This window comes from Syngnathus scovelli, chromosome 2 (assembly GCF_024217435.2).
Source record: "Syngnathus scovelli strain Florida chromosome 2, RoL_Ssco_1.2, whole genome shotgun sequence".
NCBI classification, from domain to species: domain Eukaryota; kingdom Metazoa; phylum Chordata; class Actinopteri; order Syngnathiformes; family Syngnathidae; genus Syngnathus; species Syngnathus scovelli.
The window spans coordinates 26,627,166-26,643,670 of NC_090848.1; the positions used below are offsets into that span (position 1 = coordinate 26,627,166).

The 16,505-nt window shown below is 47.6% G+C and overlaps 1 protein-coding gene across 1 annotated transcript in view; it reads right to left on the reverse strand.

Moving 5' to 3' along the window:
- Positions 1 to 16,505, reverse strand: part of itpr3 (inositol 1,4,5-trisphosphate receptor, type 3) — a 459,677-nt gene that overhangs the window by 381,625 nt on the left and 61,547 nt on the right. The window contains exons 5-7 of the mRNA XM_049754123.2: positions 11,694 to 11,852; positions 2,573 to 2,671; positions 2,285 to 2,368 (exon numbers count right to left, since the gene is read on the reverse strand). Of these exons, the coding sequence (XP_049610080.1) occupies positions 2,285 to 2,368; positions 2,573 to 2,671; positions 11,694 to 11,852 (342 nt within the window). The remainder of the gene's footprint in view (positions 1 to 2,284; positions 2,369 to 2,572; positions 2,672 to 11,693; positions 11,853 to 16,505) is intronic.

Here is a 16,505-nt window from a genome sequence, read left to right on the forward strand (position 1 = left end):
AAATTGAATTTAGGCAAAGTGGACGAGCCTGCCACATCATTTTTTCACTTAGATTTCCATCAAAAGATGTGGCATCATTTGTTCCTGAGACATTAAACTGTCCATATCAGTATAGATATCCCCCCCAAAAATGTCACAGTTGAAATCTGATGTGTTTTCCTTTAATTTTTTTGAGCAGTGTATGTTAGGGTTTTCCAGGTTATCTTTATCATAGGATTATGTTGGAATGTAGACTATAATGATTAACCAATCTTGTCTTGCTCTCACAACGCAGTAAAATAAAGTGGTTGCTTCCTCTGCTTGAGTGACCAGCTGCAGAGGAAGCAATCAAAGTTGTTCTGTTTCCCACAACATCGTAAAACACCCCCTGAACTGATCTTACCAGAGGCCGGGGGTTCACCAAACCTGTCCACTCTCACCCCCACTCTGTTCCTCCTAATAAATATGCCCTTGCAGGAAGGAGACTTTCAGATTTCATTCCTTGAGCGAGTGAACTCTCCACCTGCAGGTGTCCAAAAGGACTTACTTGTCTCCCGTGTGGTTCTTGCAAAATAAGTTGGAGTGAGCAAATCTCTAACAGTGTATATAGTATCTATCTAAAAACATGTAAAGATTACATTTGACCACCTCTCTCTCTCTCTCTCTATCTATCTATCTATCTTATCTATCGATTACTTTTGCCGCGGCCTGGGAGGTGCGCACCTGTCTGTGGGTGCATGTGACTGCAAGGGGTCACTGCAGATGCATGACGTGAAGGCGCAGCACGCAGTGGAGCTCATCAGAGCGCCTCAACAGCTGAGCGCAATCTATCCTGATTGGGAGCGCACACACCAGGGTTCATAAGCAGCAAACAGCTGAATTCTCTTGTCCAGCCGAGAGACATAGTCTCTCCAGCGTGTCCTGGGTCGTCCACGAGGTCTCCTACCGGTGGGACATTGCCCGCAACACCTCCCCAGGGAGGCGTCCGGGAGGCATCCTGATGAGATACCCGAGCCACCTCATCTGGCTCCTCTCAACGTGGAGGAGCAGCGGCTCTACTCTGAGTCCCTCCCGGATGACCGAGCTTCTCACCTTATCTCTAAGGGAGAGCCTGGACACCCTGCGGAGGAAACTCATTTCGGCCGATTGTATCCGGGATCTTGTTATTTCGGTCACGACCCATAGCTCGTGACCATAGGTGAGGGTAGGAGCGTAGATCGACCGGTAAATTGAGAGCTTTGCCTTTTGGCTCAGTTCTCTCTTCACCACGACAGACCGATTCTGCAATACAGCCGACGCTGCACCGATCCACCTGTCGATCTCGCGCTCCATCCTGCCCTCACTCGTGAACAAGACCCCAAGATACTTGAACTCCTCCACTTGGGACAGGATCATGTCCCCGATCCGGAGAGGGCATTCCACCCTTTTCCGACCGAGGACCATGGCCTCGGATTTGGAGGTGCTGACCCTCATCCCGACCACTTCACACTCGGATGCGAACCGCCCAAGTGAGAGGTGGAGATCACGGCTTGAAGAAGCCAACAGCACCACGTTGTCTCCAAAAAGCAGAGACGCAATGCTGACGTCCCCAAACCGGACACCCTCAACGCCTCGGCTGCGCCTAGAAATTCTGTCCATAAAAGTTATGAACAGAACACACACACACGCACACATATCATATTTGTATTTACATTATTCATACATTAGTTTATGTATGTCATTTATACTACGTATTAATATAATATTTACATGTTTGAAACTATTATTTAATGTTCTAATGATAACATATGCACTTATATCGTTTAATATACACTTATTGATACACAAACAATGTATGTATGACAAAAAAAGGGTGACACGACTTCACGGCTTTTCACATATCTTGGGTGGTCTTGGGACCAATTATCCGCGATGAACGAGGGATTACTGTATAACATTGAAACCAAAGGACAAAACCTGTTTTCAGGCCTAAGCATTTGTTTAACAAAGACAAGTAAACAGTTTCTTCCAGATAACTACAGTAAAATAATAATTTTAATCAGCATTATGTACTATAAAGTGCGCCTTTGCAGCCTGACTCCGCTCTGTAGTGTATTTTTCTTCTGAAGCCACAACACAAAGCATTGTGAAAAAAATGGATGGATGGATGGATGGATGGATGGATGGATGGATGGATGGATGGATGGATGGATGGATGGATGGATGGATGGATGGATGGATGGATGGATGGATGGATGGATGGATGGATGGATGGATGGATGGATCATTTTATAGATGGCAAAATATGTTTAGTGATGTGACTCACGCCTTTGAGCACTTCGTCCCTGTGGTCACTGAACAGCATGAACAAGTTGATCTTCCAGCTGGTGTTGCAATTTACAGAGTTGACCTGCAGACATTCACACAAACATGCACACAAACATGCCCGTGTACACACACACACACACACACACACACACACACACACACACACACACGCACACACACACACACACACACACATGCGCACACTCATGCAAGCACGTACACAAAGTCAGAGGAGGATGTGGATGTGAGCTTAGATGGTGATGCACTGCTGAAAAGATGGTAGCACCTCTTTACAGCCTGGGTGGTCATTCAGTTCGTAGTTCGATGCGTGAAGCGGCTGGCCAGCGTTGACAGGGTTCAAGATGACTTTGTCCCCCACCACTACCTGTAGGAGCCCAAACCCATATCACGATTACGATTATGAATTATCATTCATTTATATTAGCTTTTACATTTACATGGTGTCTAATATTATTCCCATCCTTGTCAAAACCCTGAAGTAACTCACTCCCTGTTGGTTGCTCCCAAATACTCATAATATGAAGACCTAAAAAGTAAAAGACTGCTGAGAGGTGGTGGATGACAACCAACATCACAGTGAGACGAGCCACAAAAATGGCTAACCATCAGTGTTGATAGGTTGTGACATTACAAGTGGCCGAAGTACTAGATGAACACCATTTTTCAGGAGCATGGTAGTAAAAGCTGCACTCAGTGGGATTTTGACTATAATTGTGGCTCCCCGCCGCAGTCGAAAAAAAAAGAATTCAACACTCCTTCACATGCATGTTTTTTCTTTCTTGAGCTCTCCTGTGAGAAACTGTTGGTCTCTGGGGGCGTGCTAGATACCGGTTTCTACTGAGCAAATGTAGAATTCAACACATTGAAATAATAGCTTATGATCACGACTCCATGAGATGAGCAAACACGAGAACGTGCTTGCTGTCACATTCGCGGAAAGACTGTAGGAAATGTGAACCCATCTGAAAATAATTTTCCAGAGACTTGCAAGATCACCCATTGTGAACTGTCAAAGTGCTCATCTACTATTGATCGAGAGTCATAAGTGGTTAAAAAAAAGCTATTATTAAGATGTGAGTGACTTAGCAAGTCACTGTATTAGATATCAACTTAACAGGGGTGGCACAGTGGTGCACTGGTTAGCATGTCTGCCTCACAGTGCAAAGGGTTACATTCCTTCCTGTGTGGAGTTTGCATGTTGCCTGCGTGGGTTTTTTCCGGGTACTCTGGTTCCCTCCTACATTTCAAAAACACGGTTTGAAGGTCGACTGAGCACTTCAAATTGCCCGTAAATGTGAGTGAGTACGGATGGTTGTCTGTCTATGTGTGCCCTGCAATTGGCATGTCAGATTTTTAATCCAAATTAAATCATTCTTCATTTTATCTTTTGCAGTTTAACTTTATATACAACAAAATACTTTAGAATCACGAAATAATAATTCATAATGTTTTTGTTGTTTGCGATCACTGTGAGTGGGCGGCGCAGATGCGCAGTAGTGTTTGTCGAGTTAGTAGCAAGTAGACAGAGCTCTCACCAGTAGTTGGTGGGTTATTATGCCTTTCCCTGTGCAGCGTCACTGGCAGTGTCTCTGATCTTAGCATCGCCTTAGTCCTTGGAACGTCTGTGTCACCGATTATCTTGCAAACACACACCTGTGTGTGCATGAACTGGGAAGGGACATGGGAGAACGCACCCGCACCCAATCATGAGCGCCCGCTCATGTCTTCATCCTTTGTGTCACTTATAAACAATGCCGCTGCTGACTCCTGAAGTACATGCGGCGCTGACGTCAGTCTCATCGTCAGTTGCGGTTCCAATTATTCCACAGGCCTATATATGTAACTATAGTAATCCCTCGTTTTTCACTGGGGTTACGTTCAACATAGAACCCGTGATAGGTGAAATCCTTGTAGAAAGCTTTATTTTTTTACCATTATTATAAAGGTATAACATTGAAACCAAAGGACAAAACTTGCTTTCAGGCCCAAGTATTTGTTTAACAAAGAGAAGTAAACACTTTCTTCCAGATAACTACAGTAAAATAATTGTTTTAATCATTAGTATGTAAGTGCGACTCTGCGGTCTGACTCCGCTCTTTTTCTTCTGAAGCCATAACACAATGCACTGTGAAAAAAATCTGTGAAGCAGCAAGGCCGTGAACGGTGAATCATAAAGACTGCGGACAGGTGTTGTGCAGCATCGCTTTGCTGGGCAGAGGGAAATGTGACAGGGTCACTGGGGAGAAGAGTGGTTTGTTGATCGCATGTCCATCCGCCAGGCAAATAGTGCCGTATGATTGACACAAAGAAGAGACCGAACGAGATCAAGACCGACATTACTGAAGAAAGGAAGCTTTTATACACTATAGACAAACCCTCATTATGGCAGACAAAAAAAAGCATATGAGGCCGCTTTTAAGTTAAAGGCTCTTAAGGTCGATTTGGCTCTTAACTAAGGAACTCAAGCTGCTCATGCACTGTAGAGGTTTCCGCCAGTCACTAGAGGGCACTGGGCTATTGTTGATGACAATTTGTTGCATCACCCTTTCTTTATTTCCCGGTCATGTCTACTCTGGAGCTATACGTGGAGCTCCCTAGTTTAATGTAACTTAACGCTTTGTGCATGAATAAAATTAACACGAACAGACCCTTATCATGGAAAATGCTAGAAGAAATGCATAAAAGCAACAAAGAAAGAGAGTCCGAGAAAGTGTATGCGAAGTATATCTGACGCTATTCCAATCTGACACTGAGGAGTGAGTGAGGGTTGGACGCAGCCGAGGCGTTGAGGGTTTGGGGACCTCAGGATTGCATCTCTCTTTTTGCAGACGACATGTTGCTGTTGGCTTTTTCAAGCCGTGGTCTCCAGCTCTCACTGGAGTGGTTCGCAACCTAGTGTGAGCCGAGACCATGGTCCTCAGTCGGAAAAGGGTGGAATGCCCTCTCCGGATCGGGGATGAGATCCTGCCCCAAGTGGACGAGTTCAAGTATCTTCGGGTCTTCGGAGAGAGGCTGTCTGGGTCTCAGCGGAGGCTTCGTGGCCGTTTGTCACAATAACAAAGGACAGCAATAACAATAGTGTGAAAGTCTTCACCTTCACACTAATAATAAAGGAAAGCAATAACAATAGTGTGAAGGTCTTCACCTTCACACTAACTAGAATTTGCAATTCCTGAAGAAATTGCGTGTGAAGGTGAAGAAGTTGAATAAATACTTGGAGAATGTTGCAGAATGATGTTGAAACAAGTTGAATCGGTTGATAAATGTAGAAATTAGAGTTGAAAAACGGAATTTTGGAGAATTTGGTTGAATTTCAAATTTGGAATTTTTGGTAAGCGGGAACTTGTGGAATAAGTAGGCAAAAGATGAACAGTGAAAACTTGGAATGGGTTGAATCGGTTGAAAAAGGTAGAAATTAGAGTAGAAAAACGAAATTTTCTGAGGTATGGTTGCCCGGATAAATACTGCGTTTATTACATGACGGAATGACAGCCACAGTGCTCAACAACAGCTCCTTGACTGAGCCTTTCACTGTAGAGACAGGGGTCAAACAGGGATCCATCATTGCACCCACCCTGTTCTCTGTCTTCATTGCCGCCATACTCCACCTCATCAACAAAGAACTACCACACGGAATCCCAATTTGGTACAGAACTGATGGCAGGCTCTTCAACCTTAACAGGTTCAAAGCCAAAACCAAGATCAGAACCACCACGGTTGTGGAGCTCCAGTATGCAGACGATAATGCCATTGCAGCACACTCTGCAGAAGACCTGCAGGGCATCCTGAACTCCTTCGCTAAGGCATACAGAGCCCTGGGTCTGACCGTGAACATCAAGAAGACCCAGGTGCTACATCAACCCCCACCCAACCAGCCATCTACTCCGCCCATCATAAATGTGGACAACATTGCACTTGAATATGTTCACCACTTCCCCTACCTCGGCTGCCTTCTCTCCTCCAAAGCGGACATTGACTCTGAGGTCAACCATCGCCTGATCTGTGCAGTGGAGCGTATGTCAGACTCCGGAAAAGAGTCTTTGAAGACAGAGACCTCCGGGCTGACACCAAGCGCCTGGTTTACAAAGCTGTGGTTCTCCCCACCTTACTTTATGGGGCAGAATCATGGACAACCAACAGCAGGCACCTAAGAGCTCTTGAACAACACCACCAGAGAACCTTGAGGAAAATACTCAGGATCAAATGGGAGTACAGAGGCACAAACATCAGCATTCTGGAGGAAGCCAGGATACCCAGCATCACCACTTTAATAATGCAGCACCAACTCCGATGGACAGGACATCTCATCCGCATGGCTGACACCCGCCTCCCCAAACAGATGTTATACTCCCAGCTGGAGAGAGTTCCGCGAGCCCCGGGCAGGCAAAAGAAACGTTTTAATGACAACCTCAAGACAAATCTCAAGAAATTCCAAATAACATCTCAGGACTGGGAGCGCATCGCCTTGAACAGGAACTGCTGGAGGGCAGCGGTGCAAGAAGGTGCAGCACATCACGAAAAGGAACTCCGCCGTGTCGCAGAAACCAAACGACAACTCCGTAAGGAAAGACAAAAACAGGCTCCAGCACGACCACAACCCACCACCACTTTCCCCTGCCTACACTGCACAAAAATATGTGGATCCCGGATCGGCCTCTACGCCCACCTGCAGACCCACAAGTAGACGACCCTGAGAAAAAGACAGTCATACTCGTCCCGAGTGACCGCCGATGATGATGAGGAGTTATTTGAATAACTGTTAATGTTACGTCAGGCCCGTTCTCAGCTCCTCGTTTGTGTTTGTGTCACGTTAGCATACCATATCGTTTAGCCTGTTTTTGCTGGTTCATGTCTGTACTTGGTGTTGAATTTTGTCAAATAAATTTCCCCCAAAATGCGAGTTAAACTCTGGTGTGACTTATATATGTTTTTTTCCCCTTTATTGTGCATTTTATGGCTGATGCGACTTGTATTCCGGAGCGACTTTTAGGCCGAAAAATACGGTATTCAGGTTTGGGGGGCCAGATTAAACGGCCCAGTGGGCCGGATGTGGCCCGCAGGCTGTAGTTTGCCCATGCCTGTGTTAGAATCTCGCTCTTCCACCCTGTTGTATGGCGTTCCACACAGTTATATTTAGGGCCCTTGCTGTTTTCACTTAATGGCCCAAGGCTCCCTCCTACAAAAACATGGCACTTGTCCACCTTTTGCGAATGACAGTCAGATCAATGTCCCACTGAGCAAAAATAATTCGTTCATCTTAAGACCACTATTGTTTTGCCTAAAGGAAATCAAAGCCCACATGTCACTGAATTTTCAAAATTTTAATGAAAAGAAAACAAAAAAATATGATTTCTAGTCCCAGTAGCCCTCGAACATGTTGACCTGGGCCCCCTGGCGTCCTATCAAAAGCCAACAGTCTTAAACTTGGGACAGTGATTTTAAATTGGACCGGCAAACTACTGCTGTTGTCTCTCTCTGCCTCTCTCTCTGTGTCTCTAATGAACTTATTTTACACCTGTGGAGTTCAAATGGTTTTACCCAATTAACTTGAACATATTTAAGGCACCACCTAATATCATTGTTGACACTGGACCACTGCTAATCCGTAATAAAGGACACATACCACTCTGTGCCTAGTGCAGCTTTAGGACTCTCGGACCACTGTCTAGTTTATCTGATCCTAACCTACAGGCAGAAATTAAAAACTTCTAAGCCTGTGTGAGGACTGTGAGGAAATGGACAGTGGAGTCAAAGCAGGACCTCTAAGCCTGCTTTGACTGGACCAATTGGGGTGTTTTTGAAGCTGCAACTTCAGACCTGCATGAACTCATCAATACTGTGACGTCATGCATTAGCTTTTGTGAGGACTTGTGTGTGTGCAAGACTAAGACCTTCTGCAAGTACAACAACAACAAACTGTGGTTTACACCAAACCTCAGGATGCTGTGCAAAGCCAAGGAGGAGGCCTACAGGAATGGGGACCGTGACCTGTTCAGGCAGGCCAGGAACACACTGAACCGAGAGATCAGGCCTGGAGAGACACCTCTCTGCCAATCCTGATCCCTCAACAGTGTGGAAAGACCTGCAGAGCATCACGGGCTTCAAGAGACCAACTCCCCCCAACCACACAACAGGACCTCCTGCATCACAATCAATATACACACCTCACCCCGCAACCCCCCTGTTCACACGTCCATCATCATTATCACCTACTCGTTCTCTTTCAGAAGCCGCGCCCACACTTCAGATCCGCGACGAGGAGGTGTGTCAGATGTTCCGGAGACAGAAGGTCAGGAAGGCACCAGGACCAAACCGCGTGTGCCCCTCCTGCCTGAGAGTCTGTACTGAACAGCTGGCACCGACCTTTGCACGGATCTTCAACCATTTCCTGGAGCTGTGCGAGGTTCCCTCGTGCTTCAAAAGCTCCACCATCATACCGGTGGCCAAGAAGCCCACCATCACAGGACTGAATAATTACAGGCCCGTCGCCCTGACATCTGTGGTCATGAAATCCTTTGAGAGGCTAGTGTTGAGCCACCTGAAGGACATCACAGGCCCCTTGCTCGACCCCCTGCAGTTTGCCTACTGGGCAAACAGGTCGGAAGACAATGTGGCCAACATGGGACTGCACTACATCCTGCGACACCCAGAAAGCCCCAGGGACGTATGCCAAGATCCTGTTTGTGGACTTCAGCTCGGTGTTCAACACCATTGCTCCCGATATCCTCCACCAGAGGCTCATCCAGCTTGCGGTGCCTGCCTCCACCTGTCAGTGGATCACCAACTTCCTGACCAACAGGAGACAGCATGTGAGGCTGGGGACCATCACATCCGACACCCGCACTACCAGCACTGGGGTGCGTACTCTCCTCACTGCTCTTCTCTCGCTACACCAATGATTGCTCCTCAGGTGACTTCTGTGAACCTCCTGAAGTATGCGGACGACACCACTCTCATCGGACTGATCCGGGACGGTGACGAGACTGTGTACAGACAGGAGGTGGAGCGGCTGCTTCACTGGTACAGCCAAAACCACCTGGAGCTGAACCCGCTCAAGACTGTGGAGATGACAGTGGACTTCAGGAGAGACCCTTCTCCACTTCCACCCCTCATCATCCTCAGTAATGCTCTTCCCACCACAGACACATTCAAGTTCCTGTTATCCACAATCTCCCAGGACTTGAAATGGACCGGCCACATAGACTCTGTCCGGAAGAAGGCCCAGTAGACATTGTACTTTCTGAGACAGCTCAGGAAGTCCTGTGGAGAACACAAGGCTTGCAAAACAGCTAAACATGTTTAACTGCAGTTTTGAATGGCCCAACCACACAACAGGACCTCTTGTATCACAATCAACATACACACCTAAAACCCCCCTGTTCAAACCTCCATCGTGGTTATCACCTACTCTCTCTCTTTCAGAAGCCGCACTCGCACTTCAGATCCGCGAGGAGGAAGTGTGTCAGATGTTAGGGTTTTCAGGTTAGTTTGATCCTATGATTATGTTGGAATGTAGACTGTAATGATTAAATCAATCTTGTCTTGCCCTCACAATGTAATAATTAAATCAATCACGTCTGGCCCTCACAATGCAGAGTCTGTTTCCCACAATAGTGTAAAACACCCCCTGCTCTGATCTTATCAGAGGCCGGGGGTTCACCAAACCTGTCCACTCCCACCCCCACACTGTTCCTCCTAATAAATATGCCCTTGCAGGGAGGAGACTTTTAGACTTCATTCCTTCAACGAGTGAACTCTCCACCTGCAGGTGTCTAAAAGAACTTGCCTTGTCTTCCGTGTGGTTCTTGCAAAATAAGTTGGAGTGAGCAAATCTCTAACATCAGATGTTCCGGAGACAGAAGGGACCAGGCCCAGACCGCGTGTGCCCCTCCTGCCTGAGAGTCTGTGCTGAACAGCTGGCACCGACCTTTGCACCGATCTTCAACCGTTTCCTGGAGCTGTGCGAGGTGCCCTCGTGCTTCAAAAGCTCCACCATCATACCGGTGGCAAAGAAGCCCGCCATCACAGGACTGAATGATTACAGACCTGTCGCCCTGACATCTGTGGTCATGAAATCCTTTGAGAAGATAGTGTTAAGCCACCTGAGGGACATCACGGGCCCCCTGCTCGACCCCCTGCAGTTTGCCTACAGGGCAAACAGGTCGGTGGACGATGCGGTCAACATGGGGCTGCACTACATCTTGCACCACCTGGACACCACAGGGACGTACGCCAGGATCCTGTTTGTGGACTTCAGCTCGGCGTTCAACACCATCGCTCCCGATATCCTCCACCAGAAGCTCATCCAGCTCGTGGTGCCTGCCTCCACCTGTCAGTGGATCACCAGTTTCCTGACCAACAGGCTGGGGACCATCACATCCGACAACCGGACCATCAGCACTGGCGCTCCCCAGGGGTGCTTACTCTCCCCACTGCTTTCCTCTTTCTACACCAACAATTGCTCCTCAGGCGACTCTTCTGTGAAGCTCCTGAAGTATGCGGCCGACGCCACTCTCATCGGACTGATTCGGGACGGTGACGAGACTGCGTACAGACAGGAGGTGGAGCAGCTGGTCCACTGGTGCAGCCGAAACTACCTGGAGCTGAACCCGCTCAAGACCGTGGAGATGAAAGTGGACTTCAGGACTGTGGAAAAGATAATCGGGACCAACCTCATCTATCCAAGACTTATACCTGTCCAGGACCAGGAAAAGTGCAAGTAACATCTCTACAGACCCTTCTCACCCAGGTCACAGTCTGTTTGAACTACTACTCCCCTCCAGACGGCGTTACAGAGCGCTGTATGCCAAAACCAGCAGACACAGACACAGCTTCTTCCCCCAGGCTGTCGCTCTGATGCACTCACACCACTCATAGTCTCAGAGACATTCACTGGGCAATAACATCCTGCTCTTGCCACTTAAATGTTGTTAGTCACCTGAATGTTGTTGGTCACTTCAATGTTGTACAGAGGCTGAGATCAACCGGAGTCAAATTCCTTGTTCGGCATGCACAAATTTGGCCAATAAAGCTGATTCTTATTCTGATTCTGAAACTTCACTGGAGACGCCATGAACCAATTCTCCAATGCACTTTGCATTATTTTGTATTTTTGCAAAATAAAATAGAAGAGAAAATGGACCACCCAAAGAAACCTGCCTTCCTCTTCTTGACTCACGAGCCACCTCTCGCACCTGTCTTAACTAAAAATGTAAAGCACTTTGTTACAGCAGCAGCTGTTGTGAAATGCACAATACATATGTATATATAAATTTATATTGTACTGTTATAATAAATTATACAAAAAACTGACTGAGAAAACTGCAATTTCCTCCAGAAGAGTGTATAACACAAAGCAAATTTAAAGATTTACGTGTCGTGCGTACATTGTCTCCATTGGCACGCAGCTTCCAGAAAGGCTGTATGAAAAGCCAGGAGCCTTCATTGCCAGTCCCAGCTAGCGTGACACGCATTGCGTTCTTTTCCAGAAGGGCCGGCAAACGCTTGTTCACAGTCAAGTACTTGTTGCTCTTCATGTGCAGGAGCTGCAGGAAAACAGAAAACAAATGAATCAAACGTGGGATTTCCTTTCCTCTCATTTTTACACTGCCTGTCAAAGGCAGCTTTCTCCAGTCTTTCTCCCGTGCAGGAGCACAACATTTAAACATTTAATCAAAGAACAAGCACAAAACAGGATACAAAACATTCAAATGCGATGTAAATGACCTTGTCAGGTAAAGTGTGGTGTAAATTGGCTCAAAGACTGGAATTAATAGTGACTCGAGTTTAATGCCTGCACAAAACTTGAGCCCCCCTATCATGAAACATTTTATCAGGATGAAAGAGGAAAAGCCTAAATCAGTCATTAATTAGAAAGACGCTACACTTGAAATGTTTTGAGTTAGATTTTTCCATCATGCAAGTTAACCACCTTTATTTTTAAACACACACAGGACACAATCCAGTTCTTAGAATGCACACATTTATTTTTGACTACATGGGATTTTGAACAGCTACAACACAAGGAACCTAACTCCTGGTTAAAGAAGAGCACGTAAGATCTTAACAGGATATAAAATAATGGAACCATCCATCCATCGATACAAAAACATCCACCCACCAATACATTCATCCACCCATCCAGCCGTACATACATCCATACAATGCGACACACACACATGGATGGATGGATGGATGGATGGATGGATGGATGGATGGACGGACGGACGGACGGACGGACGGACGGACGGACGGACGGACGGACGGAAGGATTTCCTGGTTTAGTTCTTACCTCTCAAAGAGAACCCGCCATGTAGTACATGGGAATGCGACTTCGGATCTTAATAATGTCACATATGGTGTCCCGCAGGGATCGGTAATTGGACCTATACTGTTACTAAACTGTATCTACAATGTAAATACTAAACTGTAAACATGCGGCTGATAGTTTGTGGCCTTCTCCTTAATATGAAAGTTTAATGTTAGTGTGGCCCGCGATTTTAATATATTTTGACGAGACCACACCTCAAAAAAATGTATTGTTCATTGTTACAAAAAATAGCTTAGTTTCATTTTTTAATCAATTCATAGTTTACAAAAATACATGAAACTTACTTGACAAATATATGCTGATTGAAGTGCCCTTTTAATTGGCAATTGAACACATCCCAATCAAAATGAAAAATTGTTGCACAGCCACAGTGTCACGTCTCGTCCCCAACTGCTCCACTATGCGTCTGTTGTCTTGGTTTCTGTCTGTGTGCTCGCCCCTCCCCTCCTGTGTGCCCATGATCAGTGTGATTATTATGTCTCTCGTTACCTGTCGTGTATATAAGTCCTGTCTGCCCCTCACTCCCGGTCGGATCATTGGTTGTGGTCGTTCGGTGTTGGATTTACGTTGTGTGTTCATGTCATGATGTTTTTTTTGGATCCTGGTTCCTGTCATTGGTAATGTCACCCTGTCTTTTTGTTTCACGTCTTTTTGGTCAGTCTCGTTGTTAGGTTTTGTTAGGTCATGTCAGTTGCCGAGTCTGTTAGTTTGCCTTTTTTGAGTTCACCAATAAACCCTGGTCCAAGCTGCACTTGGTCGTCCTGCTCCATGCTCCACCCGACCGTGACACACAGACAGTTCAATTTCCAATGATTCAATTCGCTCACAGGCTTAAAAACATTTATCAGTCATAAAAACACACGCACACACACATGCACGCCTGCACCCCCCCCCCCCCCCCCCCCCCACAGACACACACACACTCAAACACACAATAAACACAAACGCACACTGCACACACACGTACCACAGATGCACTGCGTACTGTATTTTCCGGACTGTAAGTTGCTACGGAGTATAAGTCGCACCAGCCATAAAATGCATTATAAAGATGGAAAAGACTTGTGTGTGCATCGCACACAGGGCGTGTGTGAACCGTCAGTGCAGTAGTACTGGGGTAGTAGTGCCTGTAGCTAGTGCATGTTGCATGTTGCTTTCTGCTTGTCACCTTCTGCTTTCACCTACTGTGGGTAATCGCGGGTGAAAAGAGGAGCATAAGCCTCCTTCTGCCGGTACATAGCCTCAAGACTCCTGCAGTGCCTTCCAGCGGCCACACACGGATACTGGGTACCTTGCGGTCCCAGGCTAAACTGCAAGAGATCTCGGAGCAGCAGTGGGCCCCAGAAAGAAGTCGTGCAGGCCCACCGGTATGTGGACACACCCTGGTGCCTCTCAACCACTGCCCCAGCTATGGGCAAATAGCACGGGCAGATGGGGCTCTTAGCCATGCAAGGCAACCCATCTAGGAGAAGGCCACTCCAATGTAAAACCGAAAACCCCAATGCCTAATGGGTGCACTCACATGTGCTATGGCTACGGGAGTCAACCCCTAATGAAAAAAACTGTGGAGAAAAGCTGCATTAGGCATTCACCAATAGAGGTGTTTCTGGCAGTCTTCTGCAACTTTCCTCTACAGAAGGTTGTCGTGCACTGCATGCCACTGGAATATGTAGGGAGGAGCCAAGGCAGACTGCGCGCCACTTTCCTCACTATAATCTACTCCTTTGCGCAGGCCCGATTCAGATACCCCACACTCCACTTCAAGACCCCCCCCCCCCCACACACACACACACACACTCACTCCAAAGTCCTGCGGTGGTGGGGAAGGGCGGTAGGTACAGGTCAGGATGTGACTGGAAGTATCTAGCCCAACCCTGCACACTAGGCAGCGTGAGACATACGGTCGCCGAGGAGTGGGATGGAACAGCGCTCCTCTCCGGCAGCCTCTCATGCGACTGAGCACCTCCTCCATGCTCACCCTGAATAGCGAAGGGCCTAGAAAAGGTGGCCTAAAAATGGGCTGTTCTGCTCAACCCAGGCAGCTTGCTGCAGTTGCCGGGTCATCCCTCTGTGCGGTCGAAAATATAAGAATAAGAAAACCTACGTCAATCTCATCATTACAACCTGGAACGTCCGCACACTTTTGGATGCGTGTGATGACTCTTGTCGCCCCCGAAGAAGAACAGCGCTGGTTGCCCACGAGCTGCAGAGATATAACATCGATATTGCAGCTCTCAGCGAAACCCGCTTCCATGGAGAGGACTCTATAACAGAGGTGGGAGAAGGCTACACCTTCTTCTGGAAGGGGCTTCCGGAAGGCTCCCGCCGTCTCCATGGTGTAGGTTTTGCTGTGCGATCAAGCCTACTTCAGAGGATCCCTGAATCTCCAGTCGGCATCAGTGAAAGACTGACGACCTGGCGGATTCCCCTCAAAAAAGAAGGATATGCCAGCCTCATCAGTGCATATGCTCCAACACTGCTGACCCTGAGTGCAAGGAACTCTTCTACGCCTCCCTGCACACCGCTATGAATAAAACAGCTCCCACCAACAAGCTCATTCTACTCGGCGATTTCAACGCGAGAGTGGGCTCTGATGGTGTTTTATGGAAGGATGTGCTTAGGCAACATGGTGTTGGTAAGCTCAATGCGAATGGCCTCCGCCTCCTCACATTTTGCTCTGAGTATCGACTGGTGATCACAAACACCTTGTTACAGCTGAAGAACAAGTTCAAGACCTCCTGGCAACATCCTCGCTTCAAACACTGGCATCTCCTGGATTACATCATTGTCCGCCAAGCTGACAGGAAGGAGGTGCGAGTCACCAGAACCATGCATGGAGCTGACTTCTTGACAGATCACCGTCTAATCAGAGCCAAACTCATCCTGGAACCCCGTCCTCATCTCAGGAAAACACCACCCTACAGGCGGCTCAATTGTGATGCACTGACGTCCACGCACTCAGTCAACCTGCTCAAGGAACAGATTGCTCTACAACTGTCTAAGATCCCTGAAACACCAACTGATGTCAACATCAGCGCTACCTGGAGCACCCTTTGCACTGCCATTCACCAGGTGGCAGTAGAATCCATAGGGTACACCAGACGGAGACACCAAGACTGGTTCGGCAACAGTGCACCTGGTATCCACAACCTACTTCAGGCAAAACACAAGGCCCTTGCAGCTCACCTTTCCAACCCCCAATCCAGCTCGCTGAAAGCCAGCTACAACAACATCTGGGCTGAAACCCAGCGCACCCTCAGAGCCATGGAGAACGATTGGTGGGTCAAGAAAGCCAGCGAGATACAGCATCACGCGGATACTAACAACTCCCATGCTCTCTACGATGCCATCAAGTCTATCTATGGCCCACAGAGAAAGAACATAGCCCCGGTCAGATCAGCAGATGGTACCATCCTGTACAAGGACAAACAACAGATCCTTGACAGATGGGCTGAGCATTTCAACACTCTGCTGAACACCTCATGCCCAACCCGCATGGACACACTTGCCGACGTCCCCTGCCTGCCACCCGTCATTGATCTGGACTCCCCCCTGCTTCGCCGAGGTACGGAAAGCCATCGCCGGCCTGTAAAACAACAAGAGCCCGGGCCTTGATGGAATCCCGGCAGAAAGTCTGAAGCATGGCGGATACCTCCTCAACCGCAGACTACACCAGCTGATCACCACCATCTGGTTATCTGAAGTCATCCCGCAAGATTGAAAGGATGCCAACATCATAATCTTTAAGCGCAAAGGTGACAAAGCAGACTGTGGGAACAGCAGAGGCATTTCCCTCTCATCAGTGGCTGGGAAGATGCTAGCACGGATCATGCTACTCCGCCTAGCATCCCATGTCAGTGAAAACATC